This window comes from Mustela nigripes, chromosome 12 (assembly GCF_022355385.1).
Source record: "Mustela nigripes isolate SB6536 chromosome 12, MUSNIG.SB6536, whole genome shotgun sequence".
NCBI lineage: Eukaryota > Metazoa > Chordata > Mammalia > Carnivora > Mustelidae > Mustela > Mustela nigripes.
In genome coordinates, this window is record NC_081568.1 from 41792653 (window position 1) to 41817297 (window position 24645).

Genomic DNA, 24645 nt, shown 5'->3' on the forward strand with positions numbered 1-24645 from the left:
AGAGAGAAATGGGGGAGGGGCACTGTGGGTGAGGAGGAGATGGTGAGGATGGGGTGTTCAGCCGTGATTTAGAATTCCGCCTCCGACTCCCAGGCCTTCGGATGTTTGTTTCACCTTCCTGCTTCTGGGGGTCTCTTGGTCTGGTCTTGGTCTCTGTAATTACAATGAATAGCAACCACCATCGCAGACACCGTGTTGTCCCCATTATGCACATTAGGACAGGGGGCTTACACGCTGAGCCTCTTGTGAGGCAGGTACCGTTGTCAGCCCAGTTTTACAAGTAGGGAAACTGAGGCTCAGAGAGATTATGAGGCTTGTATGACATTGTGCAGCCAGGTTGGGCAACAGTGCTTGAGTGTGGGCCCACCGAGGTCCAGTCCTGTGTGTCCGCAGTCAGCAGACCCCCGAGAGCCCACTCTCTGACTTTTCACCCCCGGCTCTCCTCACCTCTCCACAGCCTTGGCCCCGGGGGCCCCACGGAGCGAACGACATGTGGCCGTCCCTGGCCGGCCCAGCGTCCTTCGGCCCACTGCGCAGCCCCCCCAGGAGGCCCTGACGCCCTGGGGGCACTTCTCCTGTGCACAGAACCACGTGGGGGTTTGCCATGGTGACATAAAGGGGCACAGAGGAAGGAAGGAGCGCGACCGGCCTGCGGACTGTGCCCCTGGCTGGGAGGAAGGGCCGGGGGCCCAGACCCTCCACTCCTGCTGCCCACCGAGGGCTGCGCTTGCTCAGTGTCTGTGAAACTGTTGCTCAGTGGACGACTCTGGTGTCTCCTCCTGCGTGGGGCCTGGGGGTGGCCAGGGCAGGTGGGCCTCCGGCGGCCGAGGTCTCGGGGGCCAGGATGCCTGCCCTGGCGCGCCTCCGGAGGCTGTGTCGGCACGTGTCCCCGCAGGCTGTCCTCTTCCTGCTGTTCGTCTTCTGCCTGTTCAGCGTTTTTGTCTCAGCCTACTACCTGTATGGCTGGAAGCGGGGCCTGGAGCCCTCGGCGGATGCCCCTGAGCCAGACTGTGGGGACCCGCCCCCTGTGGCCCCCAGCCGCCTGCTGCCACTCAAACCCATACAGGCAGCCACACCCTCCCGCACGGACCCACTGGTGCTGGTGTTTGTGGAGAGCCTCTACTCCCAGCTGGGCCAGGAGGTCGTGGCCATCCTGGAGTCTAGTCGCTTCAAGTACCGCACGGAGATCGCACCGGGCAAGGGGGACATGCCCACGCTCACCGACAAGGGCCGTGGCCGCTTTGCCCTCATCATTTACGAGAACATCCTTAAATATGTCAACCTGGACGCCTGGAACCGGGAGCTGCTGGACAAGTACTGTGTGGCCTACGGTGTGGGCATCATCGGCTTCTTCAAGGTATGCGGGGCTGGGGGGGGGGTCCCCGAGCAGTTCATAGGTCTGGCTGAGTTTGGGTCCCCATTTCGATCTGTACTCGGTAGCTGAGTGTCTGACTTTTCTCATCTGTAAAATGGGTATATAATGGTAGCGCCTACCTCCTAGGATTGTCATGAAGGAGAAGTGGGTGAGGATCTGTAAAGCACTTGGAGCACACAGTGCCTGCTGTCTACTAAGTGCCTTTTAAAAACTAGCTTTTCAGGGTGCCTGGGTGGCTCAGTTGGGTAAGTGTCTGCCTTCAGCTCAGGTCACACGATCTCAGGGTCCTGGGATGGAGCCCCACATTGGGCTCCGTACTCAGCAGGGAGTCTACTTCTCCCTCTGCCCCTCCCCACAGCTTGTGCAAGCTCACGCTTGCACTCTCTGACTCTTTCAAATAAAATCTTTAAAAAATATGTTAGCTTTTATTAGGAGCACATGGCAGGGGGATTGCCCAGCACACAGCAGGGACTTGCCTAAAGGAAGCCCCCGGAACAGTTGTGAGGTGGGAGAGGCTTGCTGCTGTGAACAAGGGACGAGGTGTGCCCTCATTTTGCAGATAGGCAGACCAAGGCGTGGGAAGGTTATGTATCTGAGGCTAGGTAGCCTGGAAGTAGGCGAGCCAGAATTTGAACTCCAATTTAGGTGGTCTGGGCTCTTGATCCTGTGCTCTTTCCTCTTGGCTCTGGTGGGCTGTGGCATTTACGCACCTCCTGAATAGAGCCATTTTGCATTGGAGGAAAGAGGAAAAAGAAATCCCAACAGGCAGGTAAGCTGCTCTGGGCTCCATGGGGGCACCCAGAACGACTGCTGGGATCAGAGTCTTTGCTGAAAGTGTTGTGAAGAAGCTGTCCATGGGGAGCAGCTGGTTGGGGGAATCTAGAGGCTCTGGCTTCAAGATGGGCGGTATGGACTCTAGGTAGGTGCTTGGGGACATTCAGCAAATATTACTGCATGCTGACTGTGTTCCAGGTCCTTTGCTAGGCACTGGGGACATGGGAGTAATTGAAGTAGGCAGAGTCACTGCTGTCACGGAGCTGACATTTCAGTGCAGTGGGGTGGGGTCAGTGACAGGCAATGAACAAGTAAACACCCCATGTGGCAAATGGTGATAAGTACGAGAAGGAATAAAGCCGGGAAAGGACACAGGGAAGTAATGGGTATGGGCAGTTGACACTGTTTTTGATAGAAGGGCCACTTTGACAAAGAGGCTGGAAGGAGGGGAGACAAGGAGTCACATAGTTCTCGGCACAAAGGGCCCTCCAGGCTGAGGTGACGTTAGTAAGTATGCAGGTCCTGAAGCAGGTTCTTTGTTGGCATGAGCCAGGAGAGGAGCGGGAGTGGGTCAGAAGGGGCGCGTGTCTGCCAGCAGGGCACCCTCTGTCCCCAGGCATTCGTGAGCACCCCTGTGCCCTGGACCCTGGGCTCGGTGTGGGGCGGAGCCTGGTCCAGAGGAGGTTCCCACGGTGTGTCCTTTCCCACATGAGTGCAGCAGGATGCTCTGAGAGTAAAAGAAGGTTTTATGGGCCAAGAAATTGAAGGCCCTTAGAAGTCCTGCAGTGGAGCAAACCTGGTGAGATTTGTTCCCCAGCTGGCTTGATCACAGAGGCCTTTATTTTACAGAGCATCCTCTGGGAAACGCTGGCCTGGTTTATGGCTTTTCATCTGCCAGAACCTCAGACTGCCTCTGCTGTCTGTTTTTTCTTTTCTCGTGGACTCTTCCGTTCCCTGCCATGAACTTCATTAAGTTTGATCCAGAGCCCCAGCCCTGAAGAACATCACAATGGCTGGTACTTACCGAGTGCTGCCCCAGCCCAGTGCACTGTCCGTGCGCTTCGTGTGAAGAATGAACTCACCCATCACCCACCAGCCATCCTCTAGGGGAGGTAGATATCATCCTGATTTTAAGAGAAAAGGAAACTGAGGCAAAGAGGGGTGAAGAGATGTGCTTCCACTCCTTTCTCTAATAAGCACAGATCCAGGATTTGAACCCAGGCAGTCTGGCTGCAGAGGCTTTAGTCATAACCACCATGTGATGAATCCAGGGCCTCAGATGCCCCTTTTGGAGTATAATTTGCATCTGAGCACAGAACTCCTGTAGTCTCCAGGGACCAGGCCGGGGGCACAGTTGGTGTACCAGAGCTTGGGTCCTGTCTAGCCCCAGTTTTTGGCTCTACAGAAGGTGGACATGGGGCCCCAGGGAGCAGAGGGACAGGCTCACTGTCTCTCGGGGTCAGGGGGTTGGCGGCGCAGTCTGTGGAAGTTCCAGTCTCCATGCTCTTCTACCATACTGCGTGAGACAAGACTGCTGCTTGGTCTTGAGCTGGGGCCTGTGACTTTCTGCTCAAACAGAGCCCTCTGGTGGTCAGGCTCCATCTTTTGGCTCTTTGCACAAGGCTTGCGTTGGTGCAATGTGTTGGACCTGTCAAACCCAAAGGGTCTCTGCACTCCAGAGGTCTGGAGACACTCGCTTGCCAAATTTCCCAGGTGCTGGATTCCCAGATCAGTGTTAGAGCAGGGGCTGAAGAGTCCGGACCCTCGTTCATATCTTTCTGTCATTTATAAGCAGAGGGACCCGGGGCAGGATCTTCAACCCATCTGTGAAGTGGGGCCGTGCTGAAGATGACAGTGGGTGGCACCCTGAGCCACCCATTAAATGGCAGCTAGTCTTGCTTTGTCATCACCGTGTTCAGCAAATACAGCTGGCAGTCGGTCGCCTCTGTCTGTCTCATGGTTCTGACGGGCACGCGCCTCTGGGAGGTCCTGGGGGGTCAGGGCTGATCTTCATCGATAGCCTTGGTTCCTGACATCATTGTATCTCAACCTCATGACTCCAGAGGCCCTGGAGCTGACCACATCCTAGCAGGGGACTGACAAGGGCTGCCCAACCTCTTTTATCGCACACTTACTATGTGCCAGATGCTGAATGCATTGCTTTGTGGGCCTTATCCTGGGTAAGTCTCGTGACCACCCTGTGAAGGAGGCATTTTATTTTCAGGAGTAAACTGAGGCTCCAAGCAGAGTAGCTGTTTGCAGTAACATGGCCAGTAAGTCAGGGCCGAGGTTAGACCACCACCACACTCCTGCCTTCCAACCCAGCCACGCACGGGCATGTCAGTGCAAACAGACAGACGGACTGGGGGACTGATACCCACAGAAGACCCCTTTGGGGGGTGTCCCAAGGTCATCCATCTGGTTACTAACAGAGTCTGTATTGGGCCTCCTGATTCCCGGGTCAGGGCCCTTCCTCCCTCTACCTGCATGACTCCGTTGGGAGATTTGGTGTCTCCTGAGTGGGTCCTCAGTGCTGAGGGACAGGAGGGGGTCCCCTCCGGTGGGCTGAAGCCTACAGGTAGGGTCATTCTCTGCAATGCTGAGTCTTGCTCTCCATTCCCTTCCCCAACTGGCTCCTTTGCATTGCTGACTGGCTTTCTGCCTTCCTCCATGTTCCCCAGCTGGGCTGCTGGCTGAGCTGCCAGGGCCTGGCAGTCAGCTCAGGAATGGGGCTTTGAAATGGGATCCCCCAGTGCCTGCCGGCCAGTGTGGCCTCCCAGGCCACAGCAGGTGAGGGACAGGGCCCGGAATGTCACTAGGCCCCCCTGCTTTTGCCCCCACGTAGCCCAAGTAGTTCCTATCCTTGGCCAGTGCTGGCTTAGGGGTCCCATGGACCTCGGGGCTGAGTGGAGTGGCCTCTCGGGCTTGTTCTCTGCATTGGGTCTCGACTCTCGAGGCTAGTTGAGGACAGGGTGGGCCTTGGCAGGTACTGGTATGTGGAGAAGTGCATGCAGGTCCCTTACTGCATTGTATGAGGCCAGAGCCCTGCAGAGCCTTTGTGGGAATTAGAAACAAGCACTCCTCTGTGAGGGCTGTTAGCAAAAGACATCCTCTGCGCACAGACAGCTCCACTTGGGGCACGCGGCTCTGTCTTCAGCTGAGTGTCCTGTGCAGTGCTCACCTGACCAGCTCTCCTGGGTGGCCCTGGGTTACCCTCCTAACTTCCTCTCCAGACTCATTGGGGGCCCTCATGTGGTGCCCTTTGTGTTTCCCTGCCCCACTCATTCTCCACACGGCAGCCAGATGGATCTTTTAAAAATGCCAATTGGAACCTGTCATCCGTCTTTGAAACCTTTTGATAGTGTTTTTTTGATGGCTTCCTGCTGCCCCTTGAAGCCTCCAGGATCCCAGGTCTGGTCCCAGCTGACCTTCCTGCCTCATCTCCTCCTCTGCCTCTTGATCACTCTGCTGGCCTCTTTCTATTCCTTGAGCTCTCTCCTTCCTCAGGGCCTTTGCACTTGCTGTCCTTTGAATGTGGCCCCTATTTTCCCTCGTTGTTACTTAAGCATTCTTTAAACCTTAGTTTGAAAGTCCCTTCTCTGGAAAGTCTTCCTTGAGCCAGCTGTGGCCAGTTATTGACTGTTCTAGAACTATGAACTTGCTCTGTGTAGGATGTGCCTCATTGAAGTTTTGTATTTATTTCTGTGATTTGGATTGCTTTCTCTCTTCCCTGCTTGACTTTAAGGTTCATGAGGTCAGGAGCTGTATCTGTTTTCCCTCGCTGTATCCCTGGCACGAAACATAGTAATAGTTGTGGAATCAACAAATGAAACCCATTATTGAACAACTGTCAGGGGCCAGGTACTAAGGATCTGTCTGTCCCTTTCTATTCTTTTAAAAAATCCAGTTAAGTCATGGCTCAGTCCGTTAGGCATCCAACTCTTGATTTCCACTCAGGTCATGATCTCAGGGTTATGAGATCGAGTTTTGCCTCTCTCTCCTTCTACTTCTACCCCTCTCCCTTACCCTCCTCCCAACAAAATAAATAAAAATAAAAATCCAGTTTGCTCATCAAATGTTTGCTTCTTCTGGGTATCAAGCCTGTTTAGGGGCACCTGGTTCCAAAGGTAGAAATGATATAGCACCTGCCTTCAAGAGGGCAGACTGGTGGGAGAGAGACCCTGAACAGATAATGCAGCAGCCAAGGTGAAAAGTATTGTGGGTGAGGCTCTAACCTGGTTCCAGGGAGGCCAGTGCAAAGGAGGGTTTTTGGCACTGGGTTTTGAAGGATGAACAGGAGTTTGTCAGGTGAAGGAAATAGAATGAAACTGGCACAGGGACAAAGGCCAGTGTACCATATCCAGGAGCAGGTGGCTAGGAAGGGTCAGGGGTTGGTATGAAGGACGGGGGCTGTGAGTCTAGGGAACAGGAGAAGGGGTGCTGCGGGCACTGTCTGCAGATCCCACATAGCTGGGCAGCACCAGGCCCCAGAGGAGAAGGGAGGTGCAGGGAGCTGAGCTCCTGTGAGGTGGTGGCCTTGGGGGTGCTGGGTACATATGGAGGATTGGGGATGCTATGGGGCACCCCCAGCAGATGCCTCCTCTCTGATCTCTTCTACATTGGCATCCACCTAAGATTTCTCCCAAGGAGAGGTTAGTGTAGCAAGAGCCAGGATGGTGTAGGAAGAGCCAGGCAGAGGGACCTGGTGACTGGGCGTGTGGGCTCCAGGGGCAGATGGTCTGGCTGGTCACTGGGGCTCCTCCTGGCCCCATGCGTCTGAGGGTAGCCTCAGCTTCCGCCCCCATGAAGTGCGATAACACAGGCACCATGTCCTAAGGCTGGTATGGGGACCAGAGGAGCAACTGTGGTGCTGCCAGCCCGGACCCAAGCACTTTGCCAGGATGAACACTCATCACCCTCTAGCATCCCATGAGGAACATTTTACAGCAGAGGAAACAGAGGCACAGAGAGGGTACATAACTTGCCCGAGGCCAGGCAGTCTGGGGCAGAGCCTAGGCTCAGAGCTGCTAGAGTTTCCACTGTGTGATTTTGGGTAAGTTACATAATCTCTCTGGGCCTTTATTTCCTCACCTGTAAGATGGGAATGACAGAGATGCCTCTGTTGTGGGGTCACTGTGATGATTAACAGCATCCTTGCGCGCCAAGTGGCGTGACCCGGGTTTCTGGCTTTGGGAAGTACGTGGTGCATGTTTGCTGGTATATTGCAGACAGAGCTGGGTCTGTGCAGCTAGGTTAGCACAGGGCCAGGGATGCGATAAAGCCTCCCTGAATGTCCGAGAATACCATTGATCCTACTGTGACCAGTCCCCACCTGAGATTGTACATTCCCTGGGGGCTTCTGGATCTGACGGCTCTGCTGCCCTCTCCCTGCCCTCCGCCCTGGCTACAGGCCAACGAGAACAGCCTGCTGAGTGCGCAGCTCAAAGGTTTTCCCCTGTTCCTGCACTCCAACCTGGGCCTGAAGGACTGCAGCATCAACCCCAAGTCTCCACTGCTCTACGTGACGCGGCCCAGCGAGGTGGAGAAAGGCGTGCTGCCCGGCGAGGACTGGACCGTGTTCCAGTCCAACCACTCCACCTACGAGCCGGTGCTGCTGGCCAAGACGCGCTCGTCCGAGTCCATCCCACACCTGGGCGCGGACGCTGGCCTGCACGCTGCGCTGCACGCCACCGTGGTCCAGGACCTGGGCCTCCACGATGGCATCCAGCGCGTGCTGTTTGGCAACAACCTCAACTTCTGGCTGCACAAGCTCGTCTTCGTCGACGCCGTGGCCTTCCTCACAGGCAAGCGTCTCTCGCTGCCTCTGGACCGCTACATCCTGGTGGACATCGATGACATCTTTGTGGGCAAGGAGGGCACACGCATGAAGGTGGAGGACGTGAAGGTATGGGGGGGCTGCCAGACAGGTCGGGTGGGGCCTCGCCACCTTCGACCCTTGGGGTTCCCCGTCGTTACTTCGCGGTCGGCCTCTCCCCGGTGCTATGTGCGTCCCCCTTCCTCGGCCAGCCGGCTTTAGCGATTAGACAAAAGTGTCACTGGAAATTATATTGAAGCCTTGAATTTTGGGGTGTGGAGCTCAGGAAGGTATCCGCAGTGGGAGAGATTCCACTGTTGAAGCCAAAGGGTGGGAGCTCTGCAGGGTTAGGTATCTGCCTTTTAATCCAGATGCGATGTTTCACTCTCAAAAATGTTTATGTCAGTCCTAGAGTTCCCACAAAACTTTTTAAACAAGAATTAGAGCTTGAATTGTACACAGGCATATTCTAACCGAGGTCTGTATAAATAGCAGAATGGATGTGTTTATTTCAAAAAGTGTTTACCCAACTAAACTGTATGTAAAAGCATTTTGCAGACCTCGAAATTTTACACACACGCATCACTGCTGAAGAGAAGCCTACAAATGAAGACCATTAAGCAAGCTTGAAAGTGCACTTTCATCTAGCCTTTATTTTACTCAGAGTTCTTTGCAAAGAGAACGGCATCACTAGAAATCAGTACTGGTTGCCATAAATAGAGGGCAGGCACAACAGCAGATCCAAGGAAAACAAAGCCAGGGGATTCAATTCTACAGAGATACTGCTGCCTGATGACCCTTTCCTCCCTTAGGAGATTAGCAGGCGTTAGAACATATTAGCACCAAATCCAGACCTCGCTTTGATGTTCAGGGGGCAAAAGAGACTTAGTGCTCTCCTCCCAAGTGAGCCCTGTTGTGGGCACTGTGTTCTCTGTCCTCCTGAAGTCACAATTAGGGTTGGCCCTGGGGCCTGGGAGGAAGGCAGAGGGGCAGGAGTGAACGCTCTACTCTTTCTTACACCTCCGGAGGAGAACAGCAAATGGTGTTGGGAGGCAGGCACTGTGTGGGGAGTCAAGACCCATTGGACCCTGAATGGCTGGAACTCATGGGCAAGTCCCTTCCCATGTCTGAGCCTCAGGGGGAACTCACAAGAGGGGCAGATAGGCAGTTTTCAGGCTGTTTCCCCACCGGGGGGGGGGTGGTATTAGTTTACAGAGGGGCCCTCCCAGCTCGCATCTCATGGGACGGGGCTGTGTTGCGCTGATCTGCTTTGCACATTGTGTCTGCTCCTGGGAGTTCACCTTCTCAAGGGCTGTCCTGTTGAAAGCAAGTGTTGAGGTGATGCCTGTTGAGGCTTTCCAGCTCTGAGGCTTCATGCGGTGCGATTGCCGACCTCTCAAAGTAGATCGCTCTGTTTGCTGCTTAGGGCGCTCTTCTGCTTTCTCCTCCTGTACCCTTAGTGTTTACTGCTGTCCAGGTGAGTCCTTGAGACTGGTTCAGCGTTGATCCCATGAGGAAACCAGGCTGCCAGGCTTGCGGCGTCCCCCACGAGCCCTGAGGCTGCCCTGCTTGCTTCTTTTCCCCACTTTGGCAGTGAGGGAAGAGAGCGGGTCGAAGCTCTATCTGTCCCAGGATACTAAGAGCGACACCCTCTTCTGTGCGCTCAGCTCCGAGCACACTGCTGATTGCTTCACCAGCCAGGGTCCCACTTGCTTTAAACATCGTTGCGAGTCTGAAGGGGCAGAGGTTTCCTTCTTCGCCCTGTGCCTTAATCCCAAGCACAGGCTACAACTCAGCCTTTCTTCCAGAGACATGAGCGTCGCCCGGTTAACTTGGACAGTGCTGGCTGTACGGTGTGGGTTCAATCACACAGACAGCAGCTGCTTATGCAGGGCTTGGCCAGTCCAGGCTCTGCACTTAGCCCTTTCTGTATATGGCCACAGCGGATCCTCATAGCAGCCCCTTGAGGCGGGTATCATCCTAAGTCCCATTTCGCAGAAGAGACCACTGAGCCTCAGAGAGGTGACTTAACTTGCCCAGGGCCACACGGCTAGAGCATGTGTGTCTGTAAGGCAGTGCCTGGCCTTGGTGAAATGTTAGTGGGGGCCCCAAGACTGTCCGTCTGCAGAACGGTCTGACAGCACGCTCTCGCAGGTGTCTTAGCAGCCTTGTGTGCTTTGTGCGGTGTGGGGACTTTTGGAGTCCTGACTCCAGAGTACAAGTGTGTGTTTGTTCTGCAAGCGTCAGCCTCCCTTTGTTGACTTGCCCAGCATGGGGTGCGCCATACTTGGGGACATCGCATGGCTGGGGACGCCATATGTCTTTGGAAAGTCATGATCCTGTGACATCAGTCTTGGCAGTCACCAGGAGAGACCCTCCACGTTTGGTGGACGAGGATCCGAGGCTTACAGTGGCCATGACCAAAGACATAGCCATGCCACCATTTTACGTTGCTGACTAAAATGTCAGGCAGTTTGACACGCAGGGTCTCATTCAATCAGCCCAAGAGGAATTATTACCTTCATTTCATACTTGGGGAAACTGAGGCCTAGAGTAGTCACGAAGCTTTCTTAGGGGCACATAGTAGAGCTGGGCTAGCGACAGTTCTTCTCTGGCTGGAGGCCCGAGGCAGGTGGCGGCTCAGGGCTGGCTTCATGGGTATGGGATCCCCGCACACAGAAGGGGCCTGTACAAGGTCAGTGCTCTGCCCTGGCCTTGATATTTAAAACGATTTTGGAGCAAGGGTCCCACATTTTCATCTTTTGCTGGGCCCTGCAGACTCTGCGACTGGTCCTACAACAGGATCTTTCTGGGCCCTCAGTGGGAAGAACAGAGCCCCTGGCTTTCACCTCACCCTCTTCTTCCTCCTCTGCCTACCCTAGGCCCTGTTCGATACACAGAATGAACTACGCACGCACATCCCAAACTTCACCTTCAACCTGGGCTACTCAGGGAAATTCTTCCACACAGGTAAGCGGGCCTGGCTGTGTACCCAGGAGCAACTTCCAGGGGCCTTCAGCATCTGGATCCATGGAGAACTGTGCCTGGGGGGCTGATGGGCTCGTGTTAGGGCCACATTTGACCCTGGTGACCTCCCCCTGATCCGATAGCCCACAGACAGTCACAGCCCCCGGCAGAGGGCATGTGGAGGCAGCAATAAGACAACGTAAGCCCGCACTTACCCCTCCCTTCCTTCAGCCTGTGCTGTCTTTGGGGGCATCTTCTCCCTCTTGTCTCCCCCTCTCCTCCATCTTTACAAATTATTTGTACTATGCCTGCTTAAAAAGGTAATCGGGTGAGTTTTAAGAACACCGCAGAAATACATCGCATGGACAGTGAGAGTGCTGTATAATTGTTGCCGCCCCAGAGATGGCCACTGCCGTTTCACTGTAAAGTCTTTTTTTTTTTTTTAAATTTTATTTATTTATCAGAGAGAGGGGGAGAGAGCGAGCACAGGCAGACAGAATGGCAGGCAGAGGCAGAGGGAGAAGCAGGCTCCCCGCTGAGCAAGGAGCCCGATGTGGGACTCCATCCCAGGACGCTGGGATCATGACCTGAGCCGAAGGCAGCTGCTTAACCAACTGAGCCACCCAGGCGTCCCTCACTGTAAAGTCTTAAGGGTTGAGGTTGAGGGTGCAGGTGGCAAGGTTCATGCCTTCCCTCTTCTTTCGGGCTCTCCTAAGTTCCTCAAATGCTGCCCTTCTTGTCTGAGCAGGAGGGAAAGATTGTCATCCCTAGGCCAGACTGCCTTCCGCTTGGGCCACAGTGTGGAGAGCCTCTCTGCAATTCTAGGAAAAACCCTAATACTTTGCAATTCGGGGGGTGGGGGGTGGGGGGAATTCAGCAACAGGCTCCCAAAGCCTCATAGCAATACTGCACATTTTTTGGATTCTTGGTCCTCAGCATTTCAGAGGTAGTTTGGGTCATAGTATGAGACAGGACTAGACGTCCTGTCTGTATACAGAGCGGCTCAGATCATGACGTAGAAGACAGATGACAAACGGCCCAGTAGGCAGACAGGAAGCGGATCAGAGCAGGCCTCCCAGAGCTGGGAGAAAGCGCTGGGATCACGGATGGCACGCATGGGGCCCCAGGGCCCAGAGAGGAGAAGGACTGGGCCGCAGCCTCCTGGAGGCCGGGCTGAGCTGAGCGGCCGGCGCTCTGGCTGCAGGTACCGACGCTGAGGATGCGGGGGACGACCTGCTGCTGTCGTACGTGAAGGAGTTCTGGTGGTTCCCCCACATGTGGAGCCACATGCAGCCGCACCTTTTCCACAACCAGTCGGTGTTGGCCGAGCAGATGGCTCTGAACAAGAAGTTCGCTGTCGTGAGTAAGATTCCCCACGGGGCGGAGCTGGTGGGGTGGGCTGGGGGCTGGGGGTCCCGACCACTGGCCTTTCACCGCTGTCCTGCAGCTCCATCGCATAGCATTTCGTCAGGGTCTTTGCAGCCCCTGTCTCTCTAAAGCCTCGCAGAGCCCCTGAGAGGCGATTATCGATACTGTCCCTTTGAGCTAAAACACCAAAAAGCGCGGGGACCCCCAGCAGCTGAGAGGAGGGCCCGCAGGGCTTAAAGCCAGGCCAGTTTCTTTCCTGAGCCCAAGCTCTGTCTTCAGGCCAGAGTGGGAGGCTCAGGGAAGCTGGAGCTGGTACTCGGGGAGGAGGGAATGAGGCCCAGTTTCAGGCTCAGCCTGGCCCACCAGCCAGTCAGAGGCCGCGCGACAGGCAGGAAGAGCCCTGTCCTTGCTCCTCACACCGGGGTGCTGGAGGGCATGAACACGGGGCTGAGAGTTAAGAGTTCCCCAGCTTGGTCAGTCCCTCACTCTGAGACTCGGGGCCCAGTCCTTTTCCTTCCCTGGGCCTCAGCTTTCCCATCTGTACCATGAGGGCATGGACCCATTGCCCTGCCATTCTAGCCTCTGATTTCTCTCTCCCATGCTACAAAGGGGAAATGAGACCTGGTGGGGAAGGAGCCCCATGCTCACCTTGGCCTGGGCCTCCTCTCCCCAGGAGCACGGCATCCCCACAGACATGGGCTATGCGGTGGCCCCCCACCACTCGGGTGTGTACCCCGTGCACGTGCAGCTGTATGAGGCCTGGAAGCAGGTGTGGAGCATCCGCGTGACCAGCACAGAGGAGTACCCCCACCTGAAGCCGGCCCGCTACCGCCGCGGCTTCATCCATAATGGCATCATGGTAAGTGGGCCCCCGCTGCACCTCTGGGGACGTATGGCCTACGTGCTCGGGTTAGGGTCGCAGGCCAGGCCTTGCTGTCCCCTCGGGCATCCAAGGAAGGTTCTCCATCTCAGGGAGGATCGGCTGCAGGGTTGGCCCTTTCCTGAGCTCCTTTTTAAAAAAGCTTTTGTGACAGGGCATTGGGAGCTGAACACTTTCCAAAGGGGCCTCTGGTGAGGATAGGGAACAGGCCTCTGTCTCGTTCGTTTGCTTACTTCAACACTTTTAATGAGCTTCTGCAATGTTCAAGGCACTGGAGATGCAGAAGTGTACAGAACCAGTGAAGGTCCCTGCCCTTGTGGACCTGACGTCCTAGTGGCAGGAGATAGTGCACTCACAGATATGTGACATGCGTAATGTGAGGCCAGTTGGTGATGGAGCCATGGAGAAGAGTCAGGTGGGGAAGGGGAGTGCCAGGGAAGAGGAGAAGTCATTTTAAATAAGGGGAACAGGAAGGGCCTTCCTAGGAATGAGCGATGCTGCTATATGAGGAAAAGCTTTCAAGGCAGAACAAGGGCTAAGGCCCTGAGGTAGGCAGGCTCTGTGCTAGGTGTATTTGAGGGCCAACTAGGAGGCCAGTATGGCTGGAGGGGAGTATGGGGCGGGGGACAGGAGGTTAGAGGGGTGATGGGCCAGCCACATCATGTAGGGCTACATGAGGCCATTGGATGGACATTAGCTTTTTGTGAGATGGGAAGTTTTTGCATGCAGTGCTATTATGATCGGGCTCATACCTTTATAAAGGTTTCCCTTGTTCTGGCAGCCTTGAGTTGCAGAGACCGCAGGGGACAAAGTGGGAAACAGGGAGACCAGTTGGGGGGGCCCCTTCAGTCTTCCAGATCAGAGAGTGGTGGTTCCATTAGGGTGCAGGGTTGAGGCGTGATCAGATTCTGGACTTAATCAGAAGGTTGAGCCGACGGGATCTGCTAATAAATTGGAGGTAGGGTGTGGGGGAGAGAGAGGAGTCAGGATGACTCCAGGGTTTTGGGCCTGAGCCACTGGAAAGATGAATTGTTGACAGTCCAGATGGGGCATGTGTGGGAAGGCCCATGCTTTCATCTGCCCATCTGTCCATCTGTCTGTCTGTCCGTCCACCCCTCTCTCTTTCCCTTCCTCCACTGGCCTTCTCAATACAAGGCATTCGTATTCTCTCTGGGGAGGAGGTGGTGACCAGACAAGCAAGTTCTCTGCTCTCGTGGGGTGCCGTTTTAAGAGAGGAGGCAGAATCGACAGTTAAGCCAGCCAGTGACTGGGAGCATCCCTGGGCAGGTTCTAATGCTGTGATGGACTTATGAGAGTGACCGGGAGGACTGCTTTGCAGAAGGTCAGGGACCCTTGCGGGGCAAGTGTTCTCACTTGCCTATTTCTGTTACTTTGGGGCCTGCTCATTTTGTTAACAGAGAGTAGCGGCGAAGTTCGTGAAACGGCAAGGGCCCGCGGGCTCACTTGAAGGAATGTTGCAGGCTGCAGAAGGTCACTGGAGGAGAGGGCCCCCAAGAGTGGGGGCTGTGTAGTCACATAAGAGGGTCAGAGCTCTCCCCTGCCCCATCCCCAGGTCCTCCCGCGACAGACCTGCGGCCTCTTCACACACACCATCTTCTACAATGAGTACCCTGGTGGCTCCAGCGAGCTGGACAAGATCATCAACGGGGGCGAGCTCTTCCTCACCGTGCTCCTCAATCCTGTGAGTGCTCATAGCCCTTGGCTGGGGGTGAGGGGCCACTGCTGGACAGCCTGTCTGCAGCCGGGGCTGGCTTTCCTGGGCCTGGGGAGGAGGGGGCTGCAGCCAGTACAAGGGCCGGGAGTGGGGATATCTGCCCTACACCCCTGGCTCTCGCCCTGCTCTGCTGTGTGACCTTGGGAAGAGAATCCGAGTTGTCTTTCCTTTTTCCTTCCAGAGTCTTGTACTTTAGTGCAGTAGTGTGAGTGTTTTTGTATGTGTTCTTTTTCTAGTCTTTGCATGTGTGTATAAATGTATGGATGTTAGGTACTAACAAAAATAGTAAGTCATTAATCCATAAACTATATCTGTATATATACATTTATTTTGAAGTACATATATTTTAAACTATTCATCTGAGCTTTCTGGCTCTCTCTTTCCTTAACTGTAAAATGGAAATAATCATCCATGCTTTAATACCATTAAGTAGATACTAAGCAGTGGTGTTACTCAGCTTTATGGGATAACTGAGCCCTTCTTGTCTTCTGTGAACACTCCACTGACAAATATACAGAACACGCATATGACTGCACAATAGGTCAGCTTCCCATTTCAGGGTTGTGCTAGTTGGTGGTCAGTCAGCCAGACCTGGGTTCACCTGGCTGTGCCTAGGCCAAGGTCACTCAGCGAGTTTGCTAAAGGCCCCAGGGAGCCTCAGAATAGTCATAGAGTGACTTCTGCAAGCTGTGGCCTGACCAGAAGAGTCAAAAGTGGGGTGGAGGGGACTCAGATGCTGACTGGCCCTGCCCTCCCCTCCCCCGGAGCAGATCAGCATCTTCATGACGCACCTGTCCAACTATGGGAACGACCGCCTGGGCCTGTACACCTTCAAGCACCTGGTGCGCTTCCTGCACTCCTGGACCAACCTGCGGCTGCAGACGCTGCCCCCCGTGCAGCTGGCACAGAAGTACTTCCAGATCTTCTCCGAGGAGAAGGACCCGCTCTGGCAGGTGGGTGGGTGCGTGGGTGCGGGGGGTCACCTGGGTGTCTTGTCGCAGAGATGGAATGCTCACCAGTGCCAGGCACACACGCCAGGCGTGGGCTTGGCCCCACACTCTCAGTCACTCTTGAGTGCAAACTCAGGTGCACTCTTACATGGGCACACTCGCATGTTCTCACACGCAGGTATGTACACACACCCCCACAGACATGCATGTGTGCACACTCACACACACCTTCTGAAAAAGCTTGATAAGGCTGTAAAGGAGCAGAGTGTAGATCAAGGGCAGATCAAAGCTCTTGCCTGGCCTGGTTGGACTCAGTCCTTTATGTCCCTTCGCATGCTAGAAGGCTCTGTACAACGGGAAAGGGGACTGATGGGAGGGTTTGGGGGGGGTCTGCCCCGGGGACTGTCAAAATCTGGAAAGAGAAGCTAAGCTGGAATGGAAGCCATCTCATAGCTCAGACCAGGGGTCTGCAGGCCAGGGCTCATGGGCCAGATGGGGCCTGCAGTCTGTTTTTGTAAGTGAGGTTTTATTGAAACCCATCCACACTCATTCTCGTACTTATTGTATAGGGCTGCTTTCATGCTACAACAACGGAATTGAGTAGTTGGGACAGAGACCAGGTAGTACTTGAGCCTAAAGTAGTTACTAAACACTTACCCAACATTTACTAACCTCTGCAGAAGAAGTTTGCTGACCCCTGGTTCAGATGCAGCTCACCCAATTAAACTTAGCAGATGTTCGTGAGCTGCTGTTGCGTGCCAAGAACTGGGCTGAGTGTTTTGCTAGGACTCACCGGAAGTGGTCCCTGCCTGCGAGCAGCTCAGTGTCCTGAGGTGGCGTGTGACAAGGACACACATAGGTACCCTACCTGCCAGCACTGTAAGAGCCACATATCTGTGTGCAGCCAGAGTCCGTTCATTGGGTTTGGGCCTCCCCCTTCACATTCCTTCCATTGTTGTTTTAGGACCCCTGTGAGGACAAACGTCACAAAGACATCTGGTCCAAGGAGAAGACATGTGACCGCTTCCCAAAGCTCCTCATCATTGGCCCCCAGAAAACAGGCAGGTCTCTCTGTTCTTGGCCAGGGTCCCTCGCCACCTGCTGTCTCAGCCACAGAATTTCGGGACCACCTTGCCCTGGTTCCAGGCCCTGATAATCTGCCCCCCTCTTTCCCAGGAACTGAGAATGAAGTTGGGATGAATATGAATTGTTGGGATGAACGTGAACCGCCTGTCAGTATGAAAGGGGGGAGAGGGTGGAGGACGGGTGTAGAATTTGCTTATCAGCCCTGAACCACAGCCTCAGGGAGCTCTCTTCCTGGGCATCTCTGAATCTAGGCAGAGGCGCCCAGATCAGCTGTTCCACACGTTTGAGCAGTGCCAGGCAAAACTGGTTCAGGGCAAAGAGGACGGCAATCAATTAGTCATGTCTGCCAGAGGTATAAGGGGGAGGAGCAATGATATGCTCGCTGAGTGTTTGCCATCCACACATACTGTAACGCTCAAATGGGTATGCCCATTTTACAGATAAAATAACTTGAGGCTCAGAGAAGTGAAGTGACCTCCCCTGACACACTCAGTTAGGCAGTGACAGATCTAGGTCTTGAACCCTTATATCTCTGACCCCCCCCTCAAGCTTATACTCTTAAAGAAACTAAACTCTAGAGTTTCCTTCTCCTCCAAGATGTCTTATTATAGCCTACAAACCATAGACTCAGCATAGGAAAGGAATGAACTCTCTGAAGGAAGGGGTAGGTCCTGTACTGTTGAGTAGGACAGACAGTGTGAATGAGGGAAGGCTCCCAGAAGGAGAAGCCATTTGAGCCAGATCTCTTAGCCCTTCATGAATTTCCCATCAACAGCCTGCAGGGTCGAGAGCTCCCTTTTCTCTGAGCTCCTCCCATGTGTCAGAGGACAGAGGCCCAGACCTGAAAATCTTCTAGGTCTGGGATTATGAGACAACCCTAATGAACTGGGCATGGCTCCTAGAGTAGAGGGGTTGGAAGGATTCTGAGACCAAGTTCTTGGTTAGTGTTTAGGATGCCGTGATGAATTAGTGATATCTACAGTGGATGCAAGAGTTGCGGTTTCCACGTGCATGCCCTGTATTTGCTGTCCTGGCTTTCGTGAAGTTAATTTGGATTGCACAGGTGTAGAAACTAAGCCCCAGAGAAGGCAAGGGACTTTCCCAGGATCTCTCCATGAGTCATGGAGAGCTGGAGTCAGAATCCATGATCCCGACTCCGTGTTTGTAGGGGGGACACAGCCCTGGTCTCAGCTCTCTTCCATCCCTGCAGGCACCACAGCCCTCTACCTGTTTCTGGGCATGCACCCGGACCTCAGCAGCAACTACCCCAGCTCAGAGACCTTTGAGGAGATCCAGTTTTTTAACGGCCACAACTATCACAAAGGCATCGACTGGTGAGTGGCCCTGTCCGTCCAGGGCTGGATGGGAGCTTGCTGGCATGGCGTCTGCCCCGGAGGAGGTCTGCCGTGCTCATGGCAGGAAGCAGCTGGCCCTTCCTCACACACAGCTGAAGTTCCTGTAAACAGGGACAAAGCTCAGTGACCCTTGAGTCATGATGTTGGAGCCTTGTCACGGGCGGGACATTTGATGAGGAAGCCCTTTGCCCCTTTCCGTCACCGCCTGGGGTCAGAGGCTGCTGGAGGTAGGAGCCAGCACCTCCCTTGCTTATGGGAAAACAACCTGAATCCCAGAGGAGGACAGTGACTTGCCCAAGGTCCCAAGAGCTGGGGACAGGGCAGGGGCTAAAATCCAAATGTTCTGACCCTGAGAGCTGGCCAAAATTTCTTGCCTCACCGTGGAGCAGGTGGTGTTCTTGTGAGCCCGTCAGAGGTGGCTTGCCAGCCTATGGGGAGTTGCCTGGGGAGGTGGGAGGTGGTAGCAATCGCAGCTTCTTTCCAGAACCTGTCTCCAGAGGTTATGGCAGTAGGGGGTGGGGGTGGCGCACGTGGGGATAGTTTTACGCTCCAGTCATTTCAGTTTGCATCTTTCTCGACTGTTCGCCTTTTCTTACCCTATCCATGTGTTACTCTTATTATTTTTGTGTCAGTGGTTTGCCTGGGTGGAGAGATTATGGCCCTTCTTCTGTTGGTTTCTGTACTTTTTCTCTTTCTTTTTTGTCTATCGTCTGCCTGCCTAGCTGCCTACCTGTCTCTGTCTCTAACACGTGGACTATCTCTGGGGTCCCTGAATGTCACCCTCTGTCAGGTTTTAAGGAGGTGACATGGTACAACACCGTACATTTAACCTCAGCAGGGCCTGGGGCAGCGCCCCATCAGCAAGCACCCCAGCAGCACATACATGCATAAACACGTTTCTAGCAAAGACCGTGACTATTTACACTAAGATTAATAGGTCCGGTTTTGCTGCCAAATGGCTTTGCTCTAAACTTGAGGGAAAACGCTTCTGTTTTCAGAGCTTTCTCAATTTCGGTGTTACAGACAATGGACTGTGGGTGTACAGATGCTATTTCATAAAGAAAATTCAGAAATTGAAACTAACAGAATGCTGTATGTTGTAATTAGAATTTAAAAAATAAATAAAATTCAGAAATAGGAGAGCTAGCAGTTCCTCAGCCCCATTCCCAAGATTTTGGTTTTGTAGGTAGGTATAGGGCGGGGTGAGGAGCCTCAGAAGCCCCAGGGCAGTTCTGACGAAGGGGTTTCTGGAGTAACCCTGTCTCCCAGGATCCAGTAGGGATCCTACACCCTTACCTAACGTGGGCCTGTGGGCTTTGGTTCCCATGAAGCCCTGAAGTTGTCCCTCTATTCTGTATGAGTAGGAGCCCCTAGAAGGCTCTGGAGTGTTCATTTAGCTTCCTGAGGGGTCCTGCAGAGCTGGTCCCAGAGGGCTGGAATGGGCATCCCTTGGGCTGGGATATGGAAGGTTCCTCTGGAAGGCTGTCAGGCTGACCTACGTGAGGCCAGGGAGGGGTGTGACTGGCAGAAGGTGACACACTCCCCCTGGCTTTGTCTCCTAGTCGGCAGTGACAGCCTAGAAAGTGATATTCTTGGCCAGTAAAGAAACCCTGTACTCGGGATGGGGCAGAGCAGGAGGAGGCATCTCTTGGGACCATTCAGGCTCTTCCTGGGGTCAGAGGTGTCCCAGTTTCGCCCTTAGAGCAGTGGGTTAAGCCCCAGTCATTTTAACTGGGAATACCTCATTCAAGAGTCAAACATACCATGCACCATCCCTTGCCTTACAACCCATATCACTTCTGTAAGTCTTCCTATCCTCCTGACTCCAAGGTCCCCCCAAAAGGCATGGATTCCACAAAGGGGCACTTCCCAGTGGCCGGCCATCTAGAATCCCTACCAGGAGCAGGTCACTGGGATCAGTGTGCCTGCTGGCTTTCTGAACTCCCACCCCAGCGACCTCTCCCGCCACATTCCTCCGGCCCCTTTCTCACGAGTCTTGCCTGTGAGCTCTTCCCTCTGGGCTTCCTGCAGGTACATGGAGTTCTTCCCCATCCCCTCCAACACCACCTCTGACTTTTACTTTGAGAAGAGCGCCAACTACTTCGATTCGGAAGTGGCGCCCCGGCGGGCGGCTGCTCTGCTACCCAAGGCCAAGGTCCTGACCATCCTCATCAACCCAGCGGACCGGGCCTATTCCTGGTACCAGGTGAGCTGGGGCTGGGGTGGAGCCCTGGGTAGGGGCATGGGGCTCTGTCCACCACTCAGCTACTCATACATTCATTCGACAGGTACTTACTAAGCCCACCTGCCCACCCTGCTAGCTTCACTGGGGTCCTGCCTCTGATTCTGACACCAACAAGGGGTGGAGGCTGGTTCCACTTTGATGAAAGTGAGATTGGGTGAACAGTGATCTTACTAACTGGCCTCCTCGCTAGGCACGGGGTGGGGTGGGGGTGAGGATTCAGAGGGAATTAAATTAAGGCTTAGGTCTCTGCGTTCATGGTAGGGGATGCAGACACCTGATCAGGTAACGAAGTTACCTGACTGTTGTCTGAGTTAGAGAAGGTAATGACTCCTCATCCCCACTCGACAATGTAAGAACTAGAACTTTCTTTAACTTCAATGACCTGACTTAATTTCTTCTGAGCACCCATTCCCCTAGGCTTATAGGAAAGCCTAAGATCAGGCCTTTTGGGAGGTTTCCTCCCCTGCCTGCCAGTCTTCCTGGGATTCTGGTCCAGGTCCAGGATGTAGGGGGTGAGTAGCTCATCCACCCACTGGTCCAGGAAGGCCTCCTCAGTCCTGGCCACTTTCAGCAGCACCCTGTAGCCCTCTGAGCCTGTCCCTTCCTCTCTGGGGCCTCACTGCATCCGCCATCCTGGTGGCGGGCCAGGTGCAGATCCTACTTGCTCTCTGCTCCCCACAGACTGCCCACCCTGAGGGATGTGTGAGCCTCGGTGCAGTGGGGAGGCCTAACAGTGTGACCCCTGGAGGGCAGGCTCCTGGTCTCCGGATGGGACCAGCCCATGGCATTATCAGGTGGCTCAAACATGGCATTTTCTGATTCCTTTCCTAGCCTGTCTTAGTCTGTTCGAGCAGTCATAATTACAGTATCATGGACTCGGGCTTAAATAACAGGAATTTGTTATGGTGCTGGAGTTTCCAAGGACAGGATCAAGATGCTGGCAGATTTGGTTCCAGATGAGATCACTCTTCCTGGCTTTATTTATTTATTTATTTATTTATTTAAAGAATTTATTTATTTATTTGACAGAGAAAGAGATCACAAGCAGGCAGAGAGGCAGGCAGAGAGAGAGGGGGGGAAGCAGGCTCCCTGCTGAGCAGAGAGCCCGATGCGGGACTCCATCCCAGGATCCTGGAATTATGACCTGAGCAGAAGGCAGCGGCTTAACCCACTGAGCCACCCAGGCGCCCTCTTCCTGGCTTTAAACAGTTGCCTTCCCACTGTGTCCTCACAAGGCAGAGAGGGAGAGAGCGAGAGCAAGAGCAGGAGCTCGCACTCCTTCTGGTGTCACTTCTTGCGAGGGCACTAACCTCATTGTGGTGGCCCCACCCTCATGACCTCATCTCCCCCCTAGGTACCTCCCCAAGGCTCCATATCCAAAAACCATCATACTGTGGGGTAGGGCTTCAACGCAGGAATTTTGAGGAGGGGACACATACATTAAATAATAACACCTTCTAATTTCTACAGAGGACAAATTCTCAGTTTAGTATAAATGGCTTTTAAGTACTTTCTAATGTTGTTAAGCTCTGTTTTCAACAAAAAGAGTGCAAGCTTTGGGCTCAGGACCTGTAGCAGACATTTATTTTTATCTGGCTGGCATTTGCAAACATTGCTTTATTTTTATTGTATGTATGAATGATCACCTTCTTTATGTGACAGCTGAGTCTGGTCTTCTATTTATGGAGGCAGTAGTGAGTTTTATTTTGAAATAGTTTTATGTGAATAAGAAAGATGAGTCAGTGGGAATCAAAGTGTGTGGACCTCGGCGCACACAGGTGGCTTGTGGATATGGGAGACATCAGAGAGGAGACAGGAAGACAGTCAACATGTGGAAACTCTGATCTAGTTCTACTCCTATCTTGCAAAGATGGAAAAACTAGGGCTCTGAGAGGTCATGACTCCCCAAAGTCAAAGTGTAGTGAGAGGCAGATCCGGGACTTGAACCCAGGGCTGCTGGTTCCGGGCAGGGTCTTTAGGCCCCTTCGTGGCTGCTGAAGAGAGCTTCTTTGTTTTGTGCCCCCATGTGACACACTGACCCTCTTCCCTTAACCTGCAGCACCAGCGAGCCCATGATGACCCAGTGGCCCTGAAGTATACTTTCCACGAAGTGATCACGGCTGGGCCTGATGCATCCTTGAAGCTGCGGGCCCTCCAGAGCCGCTGCCTGGTCCCCGGCTGGTACGCGACCCACATTGAGCGCTGGCTCAGCGCCTTTCACGCCAACCAGGTAGCTGCCTATCCCTGGCCCTTGGGGTGGGGGGCACTCAACAGTTCTGGCTTGTGGAAGCTGGCAGAGAGCCTCAAATCTCTTTTGTCATGGGGTCTGAAATGTCCTCATTGGCGAGCTAGATCTTTGGGGTCTTTGAAAGTTTCGTTCTTGTTCATCCCAAGGCTAATGTGTGAAAATTCCCTGAGCCCATGTCCTGTTACCAGGCTCTGTGTCCCTGAGGGGACTCCAAAAGCCCTGGGGTAGGCTGCCTTCCTGAGAGGGGTGTGGTGATGTGGAGAGCCTGAGTGGAGAGGTAAGCAGGGCTAGATCACATGAGGCATTTTAGGGAACCTCTTGGAGGGTTGAGGCGGGAGAGTGACATTGGGCCAGAGGCTTAGAGAGAGGCAGAGAGGGATATGGTAGGGTTGTGACAGGCAGGAAGGAGTGGAGTGATAGCTTCCTCTCCAGGAGAGGGAAGCCGGCAGAGAGCAGAGAGTTGGACTGCAGAAGCCTGAGATGTAGGGACACCTGCCATGCAGGAGTGGGAGAGGAGGCAGAGTCTATGGAGTGAAGAGTCCCCAGTTTAACCATGGCTGCTGACCAGAAGACCGGGAACCTGTTTGCTCTTGTAGTAAATACAGGTTCAGATCATCCTGTCTCTTCTCTCTTTTCTCCAGATTCTGGTCTTGGATGGCAAACTGCTGCGAACAGAACCTGCCAAAGTGATGGACACAGTGCAAAAGTTCCTTGGGGTGACCAACACTATTGACTACCACAAAACCTTGGCGTGAGTGTCTTGGCTTTTCAAAGGGGTGATTTTCTGAGCAGGCACCTGGACCCAAAAGCAAAAGGCCTGAATAATTATGGAGGAGACACAGATAAATTAGAGTTAGAAAATGTGCATATTCCCAATGGCTATTTAGTGGAAAAGCTAATATTAATATGATTTGGGTCATATTAATAAAGGTATCAACTCAATAAAAAAGGGAGGTGGTAAATATGTTCCACTCTGGTCAGTCCCACCACTGGGGTTTTCTTTTCAGTCTGTGCTGAACGTTTCTAGAATCTTTTATTAAACTAACTTAAACTAATATTAGGCAGCCCTAGTTCCCACAAGGGCTTCTTAGCATTAGGTCATGATTTAAATATAATTTCAGGAAAAGGAAGCTATAGATAATTGTTGATGGATTATAATAGCACTCACGCAGAACCTGGTACAGGTGCACTGAGAATGCCCTCCCAAGACGGGTAGAGGCCAGCCTGTGTGGCAGGAGCTCAGGGCTAGGGAGTTATGTGTTAACCATGTTACAGACAAGTGGCTTACACAGCTGTATGGGGTGAGGAGGTGGTCTCAAGAGAGGGAGGAATAAAATCACCTTCCCTGGTTACCTTCCTGGGAAAGTCATGCAGCAAGAATGTCCCCTTTTCACTGTCTTGGAGGTAGAAGGGGAAGAAGAGAAGCAATCCTTTACCTCGAGGCAGACAGGAGCAGCAGCTAAGGGTGTGGGGCTGTTGGCATCAGAGATGCCTGGGTTAGAAGACCCATTATGTCTTTAGCTGTGTGACCTTGGACAAGTGTCTTAGGGCCTTCAAGCCTCACTTTCCTCATCTGTACATTGGAGATAAAGGTGATGACTCCTGCTTCCCAAGGGCCCCTGTATTGCATGAGGCATGCATGTGGAGCTCTTAGCTCCGTGCCTGGCATGTACTGATGCTCAGAGATCATTTAAGTCTTCATCATCCTCATCTTCCTCCTTTATGCCTGCCCTGTGACCCAGTCAGAATTCCCTGTCTCCTACACCTGCCAAATGCGAATTCTGCTTTCCCGCTGTCCTCATGCTGGAAGCATTCAGCCCTGATCTGGGGCTGAGTTCTGATGCCAG

The 24645-nt window shown here is 53.6% G+C and overlaps 1 protein-coding gene across 3 annotated transcripts in view; it reads left to right on the plus strand.

Moving 5' to 3' along the window:
* NDST1 (N-deacetylase and N-sulfotransferase 1) overlaps nt 1-24645 on the plus strand; it is a 54805-nt gene that overhangs the window by 27449 nt on the left and 2711 nt on the right. For all 3 annotated transcript variants that reach the window (XM_059417172.1, XM_059417174.1, XM_059417175.1), the window contains exons 2-13: nt 458-1357; nt 7560-8054; nt 10847-10934; nt 12136-12290; nt 12973-13158; nt 14753-14881; nt 15685-15867; nt 16829-16925; nt 18161-18284; nt 20337-20511; nt 22610-22780; nt 23440-23549. In XM_059417172.1, coding sequence (XP_059273155.1) covers nt 845-1357; nt 7560-8054; nt 10847-10934; nt 12136-12290; nt 12973-13158; nt 14753-14881; nt 15685-15867; nt 16829-16925; nt 18161-18284; nt 20337-20511; nt 22610-22780; nt 23440-23549 — 2426 coding nt within the window. In that variant the 5' untranslated portion in view covers nt 458-844. The remainder of the gene's footprint in view (nt 1-457; nt 1358-7559; nt 8055-10846; nt 10935-12135; nt 12291-12972; nt 13159-14752; nt 14882-15684; nt 15868-16828; nt 16926-18160; nt 18285-20336; nt 20512-22609; nt 22781-23439; nt 23550-24645) is intronic.